The 17,670-nt window shown below is 54.8% G+C and overlaps 1 protein-coding gene across 1 annotated transcript in view; it reads right to left on the bottom strand.

Annotated features, from left to right (window-relative positions):
* Positions 1 to 6: 6 nt before the first annotated feature.
* Positions 7 to 17,670, bottom strand: part of SPOCK2 (sparc/osteonectin, cwcv and kazal-like domains proteoglycan (testican) 2) — a 23,147-nt gene continuing 5,483 nt past the window's right edge. Inside the window, exons 2-11 of the mRNA XM_010852248.1 lie at positions 9,618 to 9,626; positions 9,204 to 9,249; positions 8,835 to 8,949; positions 7,643 to 7,757; positions 5,911 to 6,025; positions 5,372 to 5,491; positions 4,650 to 4,868; positions 3,152 to 3,214; positions 1,550 to 1,687; positions 7 to 1,453 (exon numbers count right to left, since the gene is read on the bottom strand). Of these exons, the coding sequence (XP_010850550.1) occupies positions 1,308 to 1,453; positions 1,550 to 1,687; positions 3,152 to 3,214; positions 4,650 to 4,868; positions 5,372 to 5,491; positions 5,911 to 6,025; positions 7,643 to 7,757; positions 8,835 to 8,949; positions 9,204 to 9,249; positions 9,618 to 9,626 (1,086 nt within the window). The 3' untranslated portion in view covers positions 7 to 1,307. The remainder of the gene's footprint in view (positions 1,454 to 1,549; positions 1,688 to 3,151; positions 3,215 to 4,649; positions 4,869 to 5,371; positions 5,492 to 5,910; positions 6,026 to 7,642; positions 7,758 to 8,834; positions 8,950 to 9,203; positions 9,250 to 9,617; positions 9,627 to 17,670) is intronic.

A 17,670-nucleotide genomic window follows, 5' to 3' on the forward strand; every position in this document is an offset into this window, starting at 1 on the left:
GACTGTCTCTCCCAGCGCCCAGGGGAAAGGAGACTGGGGTGGCCAAGGGCAGCTCTAGAGCCAGGCCAGAAATTTCTTTGAAAATCTGGTCACGCTCTTTTCAACACAACTCAAATTCCACTGCCTGCCTAAACCAGGGGAATGGGGACAGGACAGAGAGAGGACACAGAGAAGAGGGATGCAGAAGAGGCCGGGTGGCAGACAGCTTGGTCGAGGGCACACATCCAAGGAGTGAGGAGGGACAGCCCTGCAGTCTTGCTCACAAGGAAACCTGCACCTTGTCTGACAGGAAGTAACCTGAAGGCCTTCAGCCCACTGGGCTCAAGCTGCTTGGTCTAACTTTGGGGGCTCGGTCCCAGAAAGTGGGGTGAAGCAGCATAGGGGCTTCAGACAGGGCAAGGCTGGACCCCTGAGTCCCACCAGCGTCTAGTTCAGTGTCTTTTGCTTTCTTTCTACAACATATATACAAGGTCATAAAAACGTGCACAGCCGGAAGACCCAGAGACACGGAGAGGATGCGTGCCCCCAGGAGGGGAGGGCCATTGTGAGAGGAGAGGGGCGCCCCTCCTCCACCCCAGGACGCCCCAACATCCTCAACAGCTGCGCCCAGGAGATGGTTCCAGAAGTCTGAGCCAGGGCAGAGGGAGGAAACAGACAGACTCCAATCCTGTGAGAGCACAAAGTTTCAAGTAGCTCTGAGAGGGGCTGCGCTCAGAGAGCAGAGGGCTGACTGGACCGGTGTTTCCCTGAACCGAGCAGGGGAGCAGAGGGCGGGCTGGGAGGCTGGGAAGCGGGGCGGGAGACGGGCAAGGGGGATCTGGGGCAGCGCGGGACACCTTAACAGCCGGAACTGTGCTGGAGAATGAGAAGCGGTTCATGGGGCTAACTGGAGTTTCGTTATTTCCCCTCAAGGGAGGACCTAGAAGATATGAATCCCAGGGTGGAAGTAAAGAAGCCAGGGAGCCAGGCTGGGAGGCTTGCCCAGGGAACTTCACCACATGGACCCCACACCTGCCACCACCCAGCACACAGGGTGCTCCTCCTCACACGCCAGGCCCCCTTGGCTCACACACACACACACACACACACACACACACACACTCTTGCATACGCAGTCATACATCCTGGCCGTGCATCCACACACGTGCCATGCGCACTCACACGTCTGGTCCTCCCCATTGGAGCCAGGGTCCTTTAGGCTGTATTTTCTGGATCCATTTGTAATCTGCCTGCTTCTGTCCAGGTCTCTGCTGCCGTGTCTCCCCGGCCGTCAGCACCCTGGCCTGCCCCGGTTCCCCGTGGGCCGTCTACCAGATGTAGCCTCCATCGTCCGCCTCGCCCGCCTCGCCCTCCTCCTCCTCTGTCTCCTCGCCTGCTTCCTCCGTCTCCTTCTCCTCCTCGTCCTCCCAGCCGACACCGCTCCCGAAGTCCCCTGAGAAGCCCACGATGTCGTCTGTGAGGGGAACCAGCCAAGGGGCAGGTTAGGACCCTGCCGGCAGGGAAGCCCAGCCCAGCAAGCGGGGCCCCCGGCTGCCGGCCCCTGGCTTACCACAGTCAGGGCTCCCGTGTGTGCGGGTGCCGGTCAGCTCCAGGCCCAGCTGGTCCACACACCAGCAGTCTCCGCTGCTCTGGTCACACTGCATCTTCCGGTAGTAACCATCCTCGTCACAGCTCGGGATGAAGATCCCTGCGTGGGGCAGGCCCCATAGGGTCAGAGCAGGGGCCTCAGGGTGTGGGCTCCTTTGAGAGGTGGCTCCCGGAACCTTGGACTCACAAGCACGTGGGCCCCACCAGAGCCCAGCCAGACCAGCTACCAACCATTTAACAAGCTCGGACACCCAGGGCTGGACGCCAACGTTTCTTCCAGTTCAACTGACCAGAAACAAACAAACAAAAAAGCCTTCCTTTCTAAGCCACCTGCTCAGCCCCTGCTATGGGTCCCATCTGCCTCCACGGCCCCCCAGTCCTGTAGGATGGCCAATCTGACCTCATTGTGCCAGATGCCCTGGATCCTGGGCTGCGCCTAGGCCTACTAATGCCCAGCTTTTTCCTCCCAGCCCTCTGATTCTGACCTGCCCTCGGGGCCCCCCACTTTCCTTCAGATTGCTCCTTAGTTCACTCAGTGAGACCCCCACCCCGGGGCCCTGGGGATAGACAGACTGCCCACTCTGTGGGGTGACCTGCGTAAAAGGACAGCTGCTCAGTGCACACGCTCCAGGAGCACAGACCAGAGAGGACTGCTCCCAGGAGGCAGAGACTGGCTTCCTGACAGAAGTGGTGCTACACCCAGCCTGAGGGCCACTGGGCTCTCAGTCGGTACGGCCTTGTGGGAGGTTCTAGGGGGCTCCATGTACGCTGGTGTCACTGCTCAGTTAAATGCCAGGCTGCACTCAGGAACTGGGAGGCCCCATGGGACCTGCCTCGTGGACATCTGTCCGCTCACCCACCAGGCTCAGCCAAGAGCATGAGCTTTCTGTTTCCCAAGAACGTTTCCCTGCCCTCGGCTTTGCTCCTGGCTGGCTCACTCTCATCCCCTCAGCTCTCCTCTTGGACACCAGCACCCCAGGGAGGCCTTTGCTGACTTCTGTCCGCTGTGCTCTCCCTCGGCACCACACACACAGGAGCTCTTTCTGTTGTGTCAATTTGTGGGTTGTGTTTCCCCAAGTAGCCTGTGTGCTTTCTGAGTCCAGGGACCATGTCTGTCTTGCCCATCAGTTCTGATCTGCGAGGGTTCACTGCTGTCTCTCCAGAGTTGGCACTCAAGTATTTGCTGAGAACATGAGCATCTGCTGTGGGGGGTGGGGGTCCTCCCTTCAGCTTTGCACACCCTGCAGTCCACAGGGTTGCAAAGAGTTGGACACGACTGAGCGACTGAACTGAACTGACTGACTGAACTGAATTGAAAGGAGGGTTCAAGGAACTTTCCGTATTTCTACCTACAGTCCCAGCAGGAATGGGCACAAAATTAGTGCTTAAAACACACTGAGGGGCTGGTTGGGAGACCTTGCCTCACCATGAGGATAAACAAGAGAGGAATTTCCCTCTCCTGTCTTCCTAAGCCAGGGCCTCCTCTGAACTCAGCATTTTCCATGACACCCACAGGCTAGAGCCTCTGGGCCTCAGAGGTACCCTGGGGCACCTGCCTCCTCACCTGGCTTCTTCTTGGCAGCCTCCTGGATCTGGATGCGCTCCAGCTCTGCCAGGCAGGGAGGCTCTGTGGGGAGAGAAGCAGCCTCTGATGGGGGCCAGCCCGTGGTGCTGACGGGACTCACTGAGCCCCCCTACCCAAGGCTTAGCAACCAGGCAGGGGGCTTTGCAAAATTAAAATACCCGGGCTCTGACACACTGCCGACTGCGGGATGCACTGATCCCTCTAAGGTCCCCTGAAATGACAGAGGGGCTCTGCCAGGTGAGAACACCCAGGTTCCAGTTGAGAGAGGCTATTCCAAGGCTGTGGGATGGGTTGAGGCTCCCCAGGGCCTTGGGGAGGGTATTGGGGACTCATGGGATAAATAAACAGGATTCAGAAGAGGAGGTGGGGGTGAATGCACAGATTCCCCAGGGTGAGAGGCCTCCAGGGCAACATAAGGCTGGAGGGAACATTCAATGGAGGCCTGAAAATAACTGGCAGCCAAATCTAACTTGTCTGTGACCTTGAGAAGTCCCCTAGCCCTTCCCAGCATGAGGCCCGACTGGCTGTAAAATGAGATCAGCTCCCAGCTAGACGGCTGCTGTACAGAACAGAGAGCATGAGCTCCAAAGGCCTGGGAAGTAATAAGTGCTGCTGGAGCCATGCGGAGAGAGTGGAAGCCTGGACAGTTAGGGACAATGAGACTGATCAAAACATGAGACACTGGCAGGGGGAGCTGTAATTTACATGGTGCTCTGCACCCAGATTTTTCTCACTTCATCTTCACAACAGTCTCTGAGGTATTGTTATCTCCCCATTCAGTTGCCCAGGCTCCCAAACCAGCTAACGGTGGAGCCCTAGCGGAAGCCTCAGCCTCAGGCCACAGATGCTGTAACCCTCCCACCACACGACCACAGTGGGGACCAGGCCAAACACCAGAGGCAGAGCAGGGGCTGCCCCACCTCTGGCTGGTCAGCTGACCCCTTGGAACCTCAATTTCCCCATCGATGATGGTTACCCCTTGACCTAGGTGGTCTCTAGGTGTGTGTCCCGCTTTGGTTCAGGATATAAAAAGCTGGCAAATGACACCACATCTCTAATGATCACATGCACACCCATATTTGGGGCGTATACTATGAGATGCGTTCAAAAGTGGAATCACTAAGAAGCCAATGAAGCTTCAGCTTCAGGACCCCTTAGTCTCTTCCAAGCCCTCTGAGGGGCCCTAGAAATTTTACATTTGTAGTTTTTAATACTCTTCCTCAAAGTAGGCCTCCAAAAGTGCACAAGCTTCAGGACCCATAATATCCACTCAGGGCCTGCTGAGGAAGGGGGTCCACGTGCTGGTTCCCCTGGGCTCCAAGAGATGAGGTGCTAAAGAGTGCAGGAAGCTGGGGAGCTGGCAAGGTTCTGGGTGGTGGGAGGTGGCCAAGAGGTAGCTACCTGACTCCCAGAGGGAGCCTGGAGTAGGAGGCAGAGCCCGCATGGCAGGCAGGGGCCTGGGGAGGGGCCCACTCACTCTCCCTCCAGAAGCAGAAGCACCACTCAGCGGTGGAGACCCGGCCGTCCTTGTAGGTGTCACAGGAGTTGAAGAAGGGGCGGATGCAGACTTCGTACTTGTCCAGGTTGATGGCAGCCAGCTCTGTCTGGTCCAGGAAGAGGTCAGCACTGGTGTCCAGCTTGGAGAACATCCAGCCGATGGAGTCCTTGCAGCTGGCCCCCAGGCTCTTGTCCAGCCCTGAGGAGAAAGCCACAGTTCAGACCTGCTTGAGGTAATCACTCCATCCGTCTGTCTGTCCATCCCTCCAACTCTCTGTCAGCCCCAGCTCTCTGTTCAGGGTCAGGACAGCTCAGAATCAATCCGACCACTGGGGTGAGAAACTCAAGAACAGCTGAAGGCCCACCCCTCAGCCTCTTCACAGGACCACCCAAACCAGTCAAAATCCTGTTTAGAAAGACCTTCAGGGAAAGTAATTCCTTACCTTCCCTTGGCTGCTCATTTCAGGGTTTAGTTTCTTTCCACCCATTTTAAGGAGTTCTTCCTTTTAGCTAACTCAAACCCCTCCAGTCCAGTTGAAGCCTACCTCCCCTTGTTCTGAAGTTTAGGCTCTTTGAGGCGCTCAGTGTCTGGCAGGAGGGGGAAAAATGTGGGTACCCCCCAGTGGAGCCAACTGGCCCCAGTGCACACCCATCTCCCCACTTTCCCGCCCTCCTCCCCGGCACAGCAAGCAGCTCCCATACCGCTGGCCGGGCTGGCTCCGCTGTTGGCTGAGCCGTTCTGCTTGGAGTTCTCATGAAGGAGCTGGAACCAGTCCCGCAGCCGATCCCCCAAGTCGGCCAGGTCCTGACCGGTGCACGTCTCTGCAGTTGGCAGAACAGGGAGAAAGGAGTAGAGGGTGAAGGTGGGGTGAAGCAGCAAGCATGGTCTCGGCTGGGGGTGGTGCCCTACAGGCCTGGAGGCCGGGCAGTGGCGAGGAGCGCCAGGGGGAAAAGGGAGCTAGAAACCAGAGGCTCTCTCTCCTCCTCTCCCATCTTCCCCTCCCCCTCACTCCCTAGGACCAAAAGCACACGGCTCCCTGTGATGAGACCAAGCCCTCCTGCTCCATGCAAACCAGACCCTCCAGCTCCACAGGTCCCTCAGGCCTGTTCCTGGTTTTGATCACTTCTCCCTTCCCATTGCAAACCTCCCTTGCCCTTTCAGAGCTCTGAAGGAGGACCCCAGGAGCCCTGGCAGTGAGCCGCTCCCCACCCCAAACCTGCCGTGGCCCAGCACTCATTACCTGGTTTGCTGTCGGAGGTAGAGGTGGCGGCCTGTTCTGTGGGGCAGGGGCAGGGGCCCTCGCATCTCACTGTCAGCTGCTTGCTGCTCAGGCACGCCTGCTGCTCCAGCTTACACTGCAGGACAAGAAAGCCTCCTGGGTGTCGGGGGCACTGCTGGGGGCACCCTCCAGCCTACCATGGCAGCCACATTTGCCTTCCCCCTTGGAGATGGGAGGGCCAGACCTGCAAATAGCGCAGAAAGGCCCTCCCACTCCCTCTGCAGGCCACAGGTGCACACTGGTCAGAGGAAGCAGACCCAGGAAAGCGGGAAATGAAATGCTCCCGGGATGTCCACTCTGCACCAGCCTGCCCTCTCGGCACATTTGTCCTTCCCAGGGTACCTGCATACCCTCACCTCATGCACCCACCCCCTCCTTGCCCTCTTGGCCTCTCCTCCCCCTCCCCACAGTCCCTTGGCCCCTGGGTAACCAGCTATGGGCCCCTCCCTCGCGGCCTTCCCACAGTCACTTCCATGGGCTCTCTTGATAACAAACAGCTACTACCTACTGATGCTGCTGCTAATTCCCTGGCCTTTAGAGCTTCTGAATTTATTCCTTGCTTTTAAAGCATTTTTCTGTGGTGGTGTCTGGTTTCTCCCCATGGGATGACCACTCATGAAACTCAGGTCCTGGTAGCATCTTATCACATGATCTCACCTGGTCCCCCTCAGCTCCATGAGGGAGAAATTGTGTTTCTTGTGCTCAGCAGAACACAGACATTCAGAGAGGCCCAGTGACTCAGCTAAGGCCACAGGGCTGAGCTGGAATCCAGACCTTCTAATGACCTCCACCTCCTCCCTGGGCAGAGCAGGGACCCTCACACCACAGCCTCCTGCCCACACTTCATTTTGCCCTCAGGTGGTATGACTTGGTGCTCTCCTCCCCACCCCCACTGGCTCTGCCTGCCTCCTCTGTAACCCTCTGCCTCCTCCAGGCAGCTTCTGCCCTCTGGCTTATTCTTTCTCTCCTTCCTCTTCTCCCTGGTGACCTCATCCTCTCCCCAACTTCAATCATCACCCACAGCAGATGACTCTTAAATGTGTCTCACACCCCAATTGGGTTCCTAAGCCTAGAACCCAACTCCAGCTAATAGTCCATGCCCCCCAAACACCAAACAAGTCCTCACTGCTAGTAGGAGCATTCACAATTAGCACCTGCATTTCTATGGTACTTAAAGTTTATGCTTTCACAAATATTGTCTCATTTAACCCTTACAAAAACCCTACAAAGTTGGTCTTCATTCCCCCGACCACCATTCCCTCCCACACTGTCATCTCACGAAGGATTACTTCCTCTTGTCCCAGAATGCCTGGTGCTTGCTGGTGAACCATCCTGTCCATATGGATACCCAACCACGGAAAGATGTCAACCCCCAACACCTGGATGACAGAACTCCTTTCTTCTGTTGCCCTCTATGTTTTCCTGAAGCCCTTCCCTCACCTGCTCTGACTTGTAGTTACCGGCCTCCTCCAGGCCCCACCCCTCACCTGCCCAAGGTCGGGCGCAGGATCTGTCTCAGGCTCCTGGGCTTGGTGTCCGCACTGTGGCTGGCCACACTGATGTGCTGACAAGCGCGCCTGGCCCCGCATCATTACTGGGAGCCACGCAGAAGGCCTGGCTGAGTTGTTCTCTCTGCTCCCTGTGGCCCCAAGTGCACCCTCCCTCCACCACACCTGGGACCATGGCTGCTCACCACTGAGCTGTAAGTGTGGCCATCAGAGCCGCAGACAGAGGCAAGGTGAGCCATGTGACAGGGCTTACAAACAGTGTCTTTGTTTCCATGGAGTTTCACAGCGGGCTGCTTGATCCTACAGGAGGAGTGGGATAGGAGGGCACAGGAATGGAAGCAAACATGAGACAGAGGAAGGGAGGGTGCAGGAGACTGGTTCCAACAAGAAGCTGCTCTTGGTGATCTACAGCATTTGCAGCTGCCTCCCTGCCCCCGCCCCACCTCCCATCACCCCCAGTCAGACCCTCCTCTCGCTCACAAAAGTGGGACCAATCAGGCAGAGTATAGACACTCCCTGCTTCCCCTTTCCAGCAGGGCCCTCAGGTTCAACTCCAGGTTCAACTGTAAGATGTAAATGGGAGTTGTACTGGCATAAGGCGTCAGGTCAAATCAGAGGTTGCAAACTGATGGCCCGAGGGTCACTTGTGGTCTGTAGACCCGAATTTTATTGCACCACCAAGGATTTTTGTTTTCAATTGGGTTATTTACCAACATTTGCAAAATGGAAGAGTTCACATAAAGAATCCTGGATTTCTGGCCTAGGTAAAATGGAAGATATGGGAGTCCTGGTCCCGCATTTCCATAAGGCCTCGGCCTACCAGACTGGCTCATCACCAATGCAAGCTCTCTCTTCACGCATTTACATTACCTGCCAGGCCCCTAAAGGCATCTAAGATTGCAATCCCAAGTCCCTGGTCACTGATTATATGATTAAGCAGAGAGGGGAGGAAGATGAGACCTTCTCCAAGGGTCTTCGAGTCAGGTAGGGTCTTGCCCTTGGACTGGAGCTAAAGCCTCAAATGCTCCTCACTGCTTCCCTCCTCTGCGAGGTCCACTTGACTAGGGCCAACAGCCAAGTGAGTGAGCTTGGAAGTGGATCCTCAAGCCTGAGTCCAGCCTTCAGATGAGGGAGCCTCAGCGCACATCTTGACTGGAACCCCCTGACAGTCCCTGAGCCAGAACCACCCAATAAAACCATGTCTCGCTCCTGACCCTCGGAAACTGTATGATAACGCACATTTGTCCCTTCAAGCCACTAAGTTTGGGGGTAGTTTGATCTGCAGCAAAAGATAATTGTTACCTAGGAGAGGATCAGTTCAGCCCTTGCTCTTTAAGCAAACCCCCTCCAGCCCTTCCACCTCCCCAAGGCCCTCACCTATGCTCCAGCTTCTTGCGGCTGATGCACATGGCCCGCTGGTAGCCCTGGGCGATGCACACTTTATGACGGCTGCACTTCACCTTCTGGCAGGGGTCCTTGGTGGTATCCAGGGCTGCAGAGGATGTAGAGTTAGAACACAGGTCATCTGGGATTCAGTGTCAGAGAGCCCAGGAGCCCACAGCCCCACTTCTGAGCTGGGAAGCCCCCCTCGCTAGCAGCCCTTGATAACCACAGCTCCTCAACTTGGAAGTCTCATCTCGATCTGGGCCTGGCTCCCCAAGGAGCCTCCAAGGCCACAATCAGGACTTGCCTTCTGGTTACAAGTCCTCATATCAGTCACCTTCCCCTGTAAGAGGGGCATGTTACCTTCATCTCCTTGCTGATTGTCCTCCCAGCTCTTGATGTAGTCATCCTAGGGAAGGACAGAGTGGGTGAGGGGGTAGAAAAGGGCTAAGATTTACAACCTAGAGCCAAAGTTCAACTCCAGGGCCAACAGAGCAAGGGCCCGGGCCACTGCTTCCTCATGCCAACTGCCACCATTCTGGTGGCTTCCCAGGTGACCCTGTCTACCCAGGCCCTGCCAGCTGCCTGCCCCAGACCTTTAGCCCCTAAACCCATGTCCAGAATCCCTTCTGGCCTTATCCCTAAGTTCCTTATTTCTGACCCCCCAATCCCACACTGAATGCTGCAGGGAAGGAGAAATTGGGGTGAGGGTGCAAGGGAGAAGAGTGGGGTGTAGAGCTACAGATACATATGCAGGGGGCCCCAGGCAGAACTCACCTCTACCTCCTAGGGATCAGGCAGTAGCAGCAGGCCACGGGAAATGGAGCAGGAGGAGAGAGGGAGAGACAGTGATTTTAGTGTGCGGCCTATCCTCAGACCACAAGGTCTCAGGGCTCCCCAGGCCTTCATCATGTGACTGTGGGTGCTGGGCAATAATCTTTGACTGCTACGGTCCTCTGATCTCTATGACTTCCAATTGGAGGATGGTATTCCTATGTCTTTACAATAGAGAGCTTAAGGCCTGGGCATACTCAGGGCTGGCCTTAGGAGCAGTAGAGGTGAGGATCAGGGCTTTGAGAACGAGGTCCCATCCTTCCACTCCAGGCCCTGAAGATGGTCCCAAAGGCCCAGCCCTGGTCCCACCACCAGGACGGATGTCTGAGGGGCCGTACTGCCTGGGAAGGGATTCTTATGCCTCTGCCCTGGCTGTTTCAGAAACGCCTTCTCTCCTTCTGCCAGGGTCCTTTCCTGGGCAGTCGCCTCAACTGACACCTGCCCACCATGCAAGTGAGGCAGAAAGGGCCTCTCCTCTGGGCTGCCTGGGGACTGTTTTTCAGTCAACATCTACCTTTCCTGAAGAACTCAAATGGTGTACTGAGAGAAAGGGGGGTCTTGGCCCCTCCTGATGGCTTTCTCAGTTCCACCATCCAGCTGCAAATCCTGACTCAGAAAATCCTGAAAAGCCCCTCTGAGGTCATCTGTCCCAGCCCCCGCTGTGTGCAGGAGAAGCCAGGAAGCCCAGAGACAAGAGAGGACCTCATCCAGGTCCTACCATCTCAAAGCCCAGGTCTCCTGGTGCCCAGCATAGAACGCTCTGCTGGATACAATACACCATTAGGGACCCAAGGCAACAGTGTGTGCTGGGTGTTCACAGGTAAAAAGGATGCTTCAATAAAGTTCACCCAATGCTAGATATCTTTTATCTGAAAATGAAGTAATAACCCACATATGTGTCCAAGCAGCCAAGTGTCCCCAGCCCTTGGATCCAGGAGCAGCAGGAGGAAGGCCACAGGAGGGGCTTCCAGGGAACCTGGCCTGGGCGGCCCCCTGGGCACTGGACAGGCCAGCCCACACTCCTGGCTCAGGCAGCCAACTGACTCCACAGGGCGGCTGGAGTCCTCTTGTGCCCTGCCCTGGGCAAGCTTCTACAGAGACTGCAGGGCAGCCCTCAGGGAACTACAGCATAATTCCCTGTTTGTCAGAACCAAAGGAAGCCAGCCCAGACCCAGCCCTTCTTCTCCAGGAACTCATCAGGGTGAGGGGTCCCTCCCGCGGTGTCTACTCCACCATGGATGGGAAATGAGGCTGAGCGTGGCCAAGTGGTTGAGGCTAGAGTTACAAGTTGGGGCAAAGGCAGAGGCTGGCCTCCACTGAACTGGGGTCTTCTCACCAACCCGGTATTCTTTGGGAGGGGAGTGGGCATGAGGTTATGAAGAGGACAGGGGAAGTAGCTGGTGTGAGTCACCCGCTCTCAACCAACGAGGTTTGTGTACCACAGAACCCACCCACACCTGAACTGGACCAGGGAGGGGTGTCAGCCGAGGGCCTCGATGCCCGCTCACTCCCCCTTCACTCTGGCCCTACCCTGCTGCTTTAACCTCTAACCAGGCTGTGAGCAGAAGCCTTTGGGACTCAGAACCGAGTAGGTTCTCAAAGGTCAATACCAAGAATTTCTGATTAGAAATCCAGGGGGAAGTGGGCTGGTGGAAGACAGAGTTCTAAGAAAGGGACTTTCCCTGTCCAGTTGCTGTGTGAGAGCCCTGGTGGGGAGCCATCCCCACCCACCCCAACCTGAGCAAAGGTAGGACTCCCTCCTCTCATTCAGGATACAAGGTTTGAGCCCCTTTCGTATACAAGTGTTGTTCTGGGTTCTAGCTGAGCTCCTTGTCTCCACTGCTGTGGATGAGGTAGGGGGAGGCCTAAGTGGTTCTAGATCCCAGGGCCCTTACTCCCAGGAAAATGGGAGAAGCTAGTCAGAAAAGAGTGATGAGGAGAGGGCCCTGGAGTCACACAGAAGCCCACGTTTCCCCACCAGCACACCCTGGGCAAGCACCTTGGCCTGTTGGAGCTTAGCATCTATCTCCTGGGACCACTCGGAGATAAAAGGAGATAGGGTCTGAAAAGTGCCCGGTGTTCACAGAATACTCAACAAATAAAAGCTGTTATAGCGGAAGAGACCAGAGAATTCAGATGGAAGAATAGTGCAGGGGCAGGAAATGAGCAGGGAGAGGCTACACGAGGGGCCCCTGCAAGTGGAGAAGAAAGCGGCCCCCACTGGGAGAGCAAAGACACAGGAGTGTGAGCAGGGTCACCCCAAGGGGCCTCAGTGAGAGGGGCGATGAGGAAGTCCAGTGGGTGACATGGGAATGGCTGCTCTGAGGCAGAGACCAGGGGCACACTTAGGAGCTCCTAAGGTCAGGTGTGGGCTGGTCCATCTATAAGGTGCAAAGGAGGCATCTGTTGGCAAGTGTGAATAATGCCTTTCAAAGCAGTGGTGTCTGTTTACGGCACCCAAGTGGGCTCACTAGCAATTATGAGAAACGGTCTGATAAGGGCACTGGAGACTTCTCAGCAAACAGGCCTGTTTCCATCCCGGCTCTGCTGCCGATCAACCCTGTCCTCTCCTGAGAAATGGGGATTTGGAAGCGCCCACCTCCGGTACTCTGGGGCCAGGGCCAGGGTAGAGGGCAGATAGGTCATAGGCTGAGACCCAAAGCTCTAGGCAAAGGGAAAGCCCATCTATTTTATCTGGTAGTAGAACCAGCCATGACCACTGCCGCACCCAGGGGTGCTCAGCACAGGGCAGGCACATGGGGAAAGGCTGGGATATATAAGCGGCTTATATGTCATGGTGTTTTTAAATTAAGTCCTCTCCATGTATTTTTATGTCTGTCTTCCTTTTATTCTCAGATTCCTGTGAATAGGGCAGAATGGATAGGATCAGCTACACACACACAAAAAAAAAAAGCGAGAAAATGGAGGCTCAGAGAGGCAGGGCAATAGGCCAAGGGTCCCAAGACAGATGAAGAGCTGGGCCAGGACTTCCCATCTAGGCCTGACCCTATGACCCTAACCCTATACAGGAAAGTTTTGCTCTTAGCGGGACAAGGGGAATGGGTAGCAAGGACTTTGGACCCTCGGTTTGCTCTAAACTTGGTTCGCTGTGCGTCCTCAGCAAGTCACTTGCCCTCTTGGGGTGTCTCTCAGCAACAGCTGAACATCGGAACAACCTGAGGAACTTTTTCAGCCCTCCATTGCTGGAGCCACCCAAGCCCACAGGGCAGGCAGCCCTGGGCTCCCCTGGTGCTCAGCAGGCAGCTGAGTGAACCCATGGCAACAGCCCTCAGGTGTCAGGTCCTTCCAGCTCTGTCTCTTGGTCTAATGCTCTCATTTGCTCTCACAGTGGGCCTCAGGGAGGAAAAAGAGCAGTCATTCACTTCCTTCTGAGGACACCTCACACAAAGCAGATACTCAGGCCAACTCACTAACTCCAGGTGTCCTGACTCTCAACCTCCAGCTTGAAGCCTTTTCCTTTGGAAAGTGAAGAAAGTGTTAGTTGCTCAGTCCTGTCTGACTCTTTGCAACCCCATGGACTGTAGCCCGTCAGGCTCTTCTGTCCATGGGATTTTCCAGGCAAGAATACTGGAGTGGGTTGCCATTTCCTTCTCCAGGGAACCTTCCTGACCCGGGGATTGAACCCAGGTCTCCCGCATTGCAGGCAGACTCTTTACTGTCTGAGCAACCAGGGAAGTCCAAAGGGATGCTGTGGCTGAAGTGCAGATTAATTTATTCTCTCAAATCTCATGACACCAAGCCCACTCCACCCGCTGCTCTCTCTCCAGCCTGCCCTCCCCTCCCCACACCCACTGGTGCCACCCTAGCAGCCCTGGCCTCAAGTACTTCAGGGTCTCCTCTGGGCTGTCCTTGGCCCCACCCACACCCCTGCAGGCACAGGGATCTTTCTAGGACATAATTCTGATCATATTTCTCCTATCTTAAAACCCTTCACTGAATATGCAACTTTCTCTCATTTTGAAAAAAACTGTTTAAAAGATGATTAGGTTAAAAAGGATGAAAATCAAAATATTAACAGTGACTTCCCCTGGGGAGAGGAATAGAGAATTTTGGCATCTTTCTGCCTTTTTTCATAAGTTTCCAAAATTTCTACAATGAACATGTATTAGTTTTGTAATGAAGGTGAAAAAAATAACCACAATAAATATCATATTTAAATACCCTCACAGGTTCCCAGTCACCAACAGAAGAAAGTCCATCTTCTCTCAGTCTGTTCCTGTCCCCATGTCCTTCCAACAGATGTTTCAGTCTGGCCAGGCCTCAGCAGAGCCTTCTTCCCGCTCTGGAATGTGTTTGCATCCAGCCCCCGGAACTTCAATTCATATTTCAAAACTCAGCTTTCAAACTTTATCCTCCCTAACTTTGCCCCATATCTAGTTTTCCTTCAGGCCGACTGTACCTAGCAGAAGTTTACTATTACTCTGGCTACATGAAGCAATGCCATAGCTTCTGACCTCTTTAGATGGCCAGTTTCTTGAGGGCAGAGACCATATGAAGTTCACCTAAAAATACCCAAGAACAGCTAATAGTTTCTCACAAATTACCATGTGGGAGGCATTGTACTAAACATTTCACACTCATTGGCTCATTTTGCTCTTCATAAAAATTTAAGGGAAAATTACTACTATTATCCTATTTCTCAGGTGGTAAAATTGAGGCTTGGAGAGGTTAAGTGACTTATGCAGGATCACACATCAAATTGCACAGCAGAAAAGTATTAGAACTCCAAGAACTGGGATTCCAGACTTTGTGCCCCTAATCAGGACTCTCACTGTTCCTTAACTGTTAGAAGAAAAAAAAAAAATCTCAGAATCGAACCCAGGAGGCCTAACCCCAGCCCATGAGTGACTTCTCCCTCCACACCAGCTCTGTTCCAACCCCTAGGCTGGAAGTCTTGTAGCAGAATGGAGGGATTGAGAGTGGTGGAGGAAGACACCTGGGGGCCCCCCTTCTTCAGGCATTTTCCAGAATCCCTTCACACACCCCTGGTTGGGCTGGTTTGGAGCTAACCCATCTCCTGCTTTGATCTCGGCAGCTCAGCCCAGTTGCCATGGAGACGGGGCCCACTGTGCCAAGCTTGGGGAGAAACAGTGGTGAGTGCGCAGGCCTAGCTGGGCTTAGGGGGGCACATGCTGGGTGTTTCCAAGCGCTGTTTACTTCCTGTCATTTTAATTAGCACCCGAATCACCCGCTCACTTCACAGCTTGAATTAACCCAATCTCTCCCAACCTCTCCATCTGGTGGGGAGGACAAGACGCGGCAGTGAATCAAGCAGAAGAGCAGCGCCCCAGGGCTGAAAACCACCTGGGCGAATCTCCACCTGCCTCTTTGCAGCACAGAGTGATGGGGAGACAGACACCGCCTACCCCCGCCCTGGCATAGAATGTGGGTATCCACTTGGCCTGGCCTCTGACTGCCAACAAGATGTGGGCTGGAGAGCCTTGCTGGAGGGCCTTTGGTCTACAAAGTGAGGATGACTTTCTTGTCTTCCTCCCTGAGGTGTGGAGGGACTCAGTGTGGCTGTGAGAGCACTTTGCAAACTGTAAAGCCATACACTTTCAAAACCCACAAAATAGGAGCACTTAAGCTGGGTTCTTCGGCACATACGGGGAGTTTGGGGGACAAGGTAGATGAGAGGTACTTCCCGGTCTCATAGTCACAAGGAGCCTCAAATGCAGACTTCTGATGTTGTCTCCAGCTGAGGCTCTAAGATGCGCTGACAGGACGGAAAGAGGTGCATCATGAGACTTTAAAGAAACCACAACTTCTGTAACCCTATTATGGCATTTCTTAATTTTTTAATAGATCAAGAACCTCTAAAAATGGAAGTGCGCCAGGCCTCTCTCAACCTCTGAAAAGCCTTGTAGCTGGCATTATTTCTGCCTCATTCCTCAGGTGAGGGAACCTCTGACAGAACCCAGTCCCCTGAGAACGCCCAGGAGTGGGGAACTTGTGGCTGGGGGCTCCTGCTGTGCCTCCCTGCAAACCAGCAGGGAGCACAGAGGGAGGGGCCCAGAAAGGAACGAGCAGGGGTGAAGTGGGGGCCGCCTGGCTCCTCCTCAGCTGAGGCTGACACCCCCATCACATGCCCAGGCAGAAGGCATCTTGAGGAGGCAGCGCCCTCCACACGGAGGAGACTGAGAAGGGAGGGGGGCAGTCATTAAATATTTGCCCCTCTCTCAGAGGGAGTGGTGGAGGCTGTGTGAGGCCTGGACAAACAGACGGAGACAGGCATCTGGCAGACTCCCTGCCTCCCACCTCTCCCCTCGGAGGAATTTCCTTGGAGGACAAAAATGTGCTTATTGCTCCCTGCATGCCAGGATCTCTACCTGGCCTCGGGTATGCCTGTACCAGCCCCCACCCACCCCCAGACTCAATGGGGCCTGAGCTCTCCACTGCTCCAGGGGCATCTCAGACCCCAGTCCTTGGGTTTCCAGTTCAGGCAGTGGTCCCAGGGGTCCACAGAAGACAGAGAATAGGAGAGAGAAACAGGGGAGAGCAGACCTGGAGCTCTGTTCTGAGCTGCCTCAGGACCTCTGTTTCCTTTCTAGAACATGAGTGGGGGGCAGGATTGCAATCCAGGATTCTCTGAGGAGGCCCAGACACTGGAGCTGAGGAAGCACAGGAATGGGGTCGTGAAAGAGCATGTGGCATTGTGTCTGGTCCTTTTCTTTACCTGCAAGTACCCAGTGCTTAATGCTGCCAAGCTCCATGATTCTGCTGCCCAAACCTCCTAAACTGAAGAGTGGAAAAGGAGCCTGAACAAGTTTAGACTCTTCCATGTCCTCTAACCTGTGCAAAGGAGCCAGGGATCAGGGAAGGAGTCAGCAGCTTGCATCCAAGCAGGGGTAAGACACCGGCTGGGCCTGGCTTGTCCTTCCTGCTGTGTGCAGCTTTGACCTGTTCTCAGATGTCGGGGAAGAGACTTGGAAGGGCAGGATGCCCTGTCTCAGGGAACCTGGTTGCCACCTGAGGTAGCCCTGTGCTCACCCACACACAGGTCTGATGGAGGGTGACCTGCTCTCTGGGCCCACTGAGGTGGGGGGAAATTCTGAGTCCCCTATGTACCCCCTCACCGAGGAGAAAGGAGGCTGCCTGCACCCAGGTCCAGGCTGGTAAATATGGGGAAAACAGGGAGGCCTGAGGGCAATCTTCCTTCTTGGCATCTTTCATTCCCTTATCGTACAAATGAATCACTGGAGTCAGTGCTGGGGTTCTAGCTTTGACTATCCCAACCATTCAGGGCCCAGAAAGGGGAAGAGAGCACCCCAAAGAGTCAGCATGGCTCAGCCCAAAGCCCCACCTGAACCCATGACGCTGCTACCTGGAGGGAAGAGGGAGGGGCTCAGAGGACAGATTAGTTGAGATCCTTCCTGGCTCTCACATTCCATGGTGCATACATTTATATGGAGCACCGACTATGTGCACAGCCACATGCAATGCTCTGAGGATGGGGTGTAAGGTCACAAAGCAGTCTATCTCTAAACCCTGCCCTCAGGGACTTGCCTTGGGAGGACCGTGATACATACCAGCAGGAGGACTCTTTATAAGCCCACAGTGTAAAGGATGCAGGGAGGCAGTACCAACATGTGCCAAGTGAGTTTATGGCCAATAAATGTGGCAGGAATCCCGAGGAAGGGGCTATATCGACAACTGAACACTGGCTGAGCCCTCAGGGGATCAGAGGCTGGGACATTTCAAGATATCACCCTGGCTTGAAGCTGGGCCTGGGTCTGCCCACCAAGCACAGACACATTTTCCCCATCTACAGCACTAAAAAGACTCACGTGATACCTGCACGGGAACCTTACACAGTGGCGACATGGCCATCCCCAGACTGGTGTTTGCCCTGGGATGCCATTAGGCTTCATTTCTCAGGTTCCTTTGTCTCTGGTTAGTACACACTCAATGCTGATCTGGTCATAAATGCTACCTAAAGAGCAAATAAGAAAATCCTTTTCCTAAACCCAAAGTC

Source organism: Bison bison, unplaced genomic scaffold (genome assembly GCF_000754665.1).
Source record: "Bison bison bison isolate TAMUID 2011002044 unplaced genomic scaffold, Bison_UMD1.0 scf7180017864309, whole genome shotgun sequence".
Taxonomy (NCBI): domain Eukaryota; kingdom Metazoa; phylum Chordata; class Mammalia; order Artiodactyla; family Bovidae; genus Bison; species Bison bison.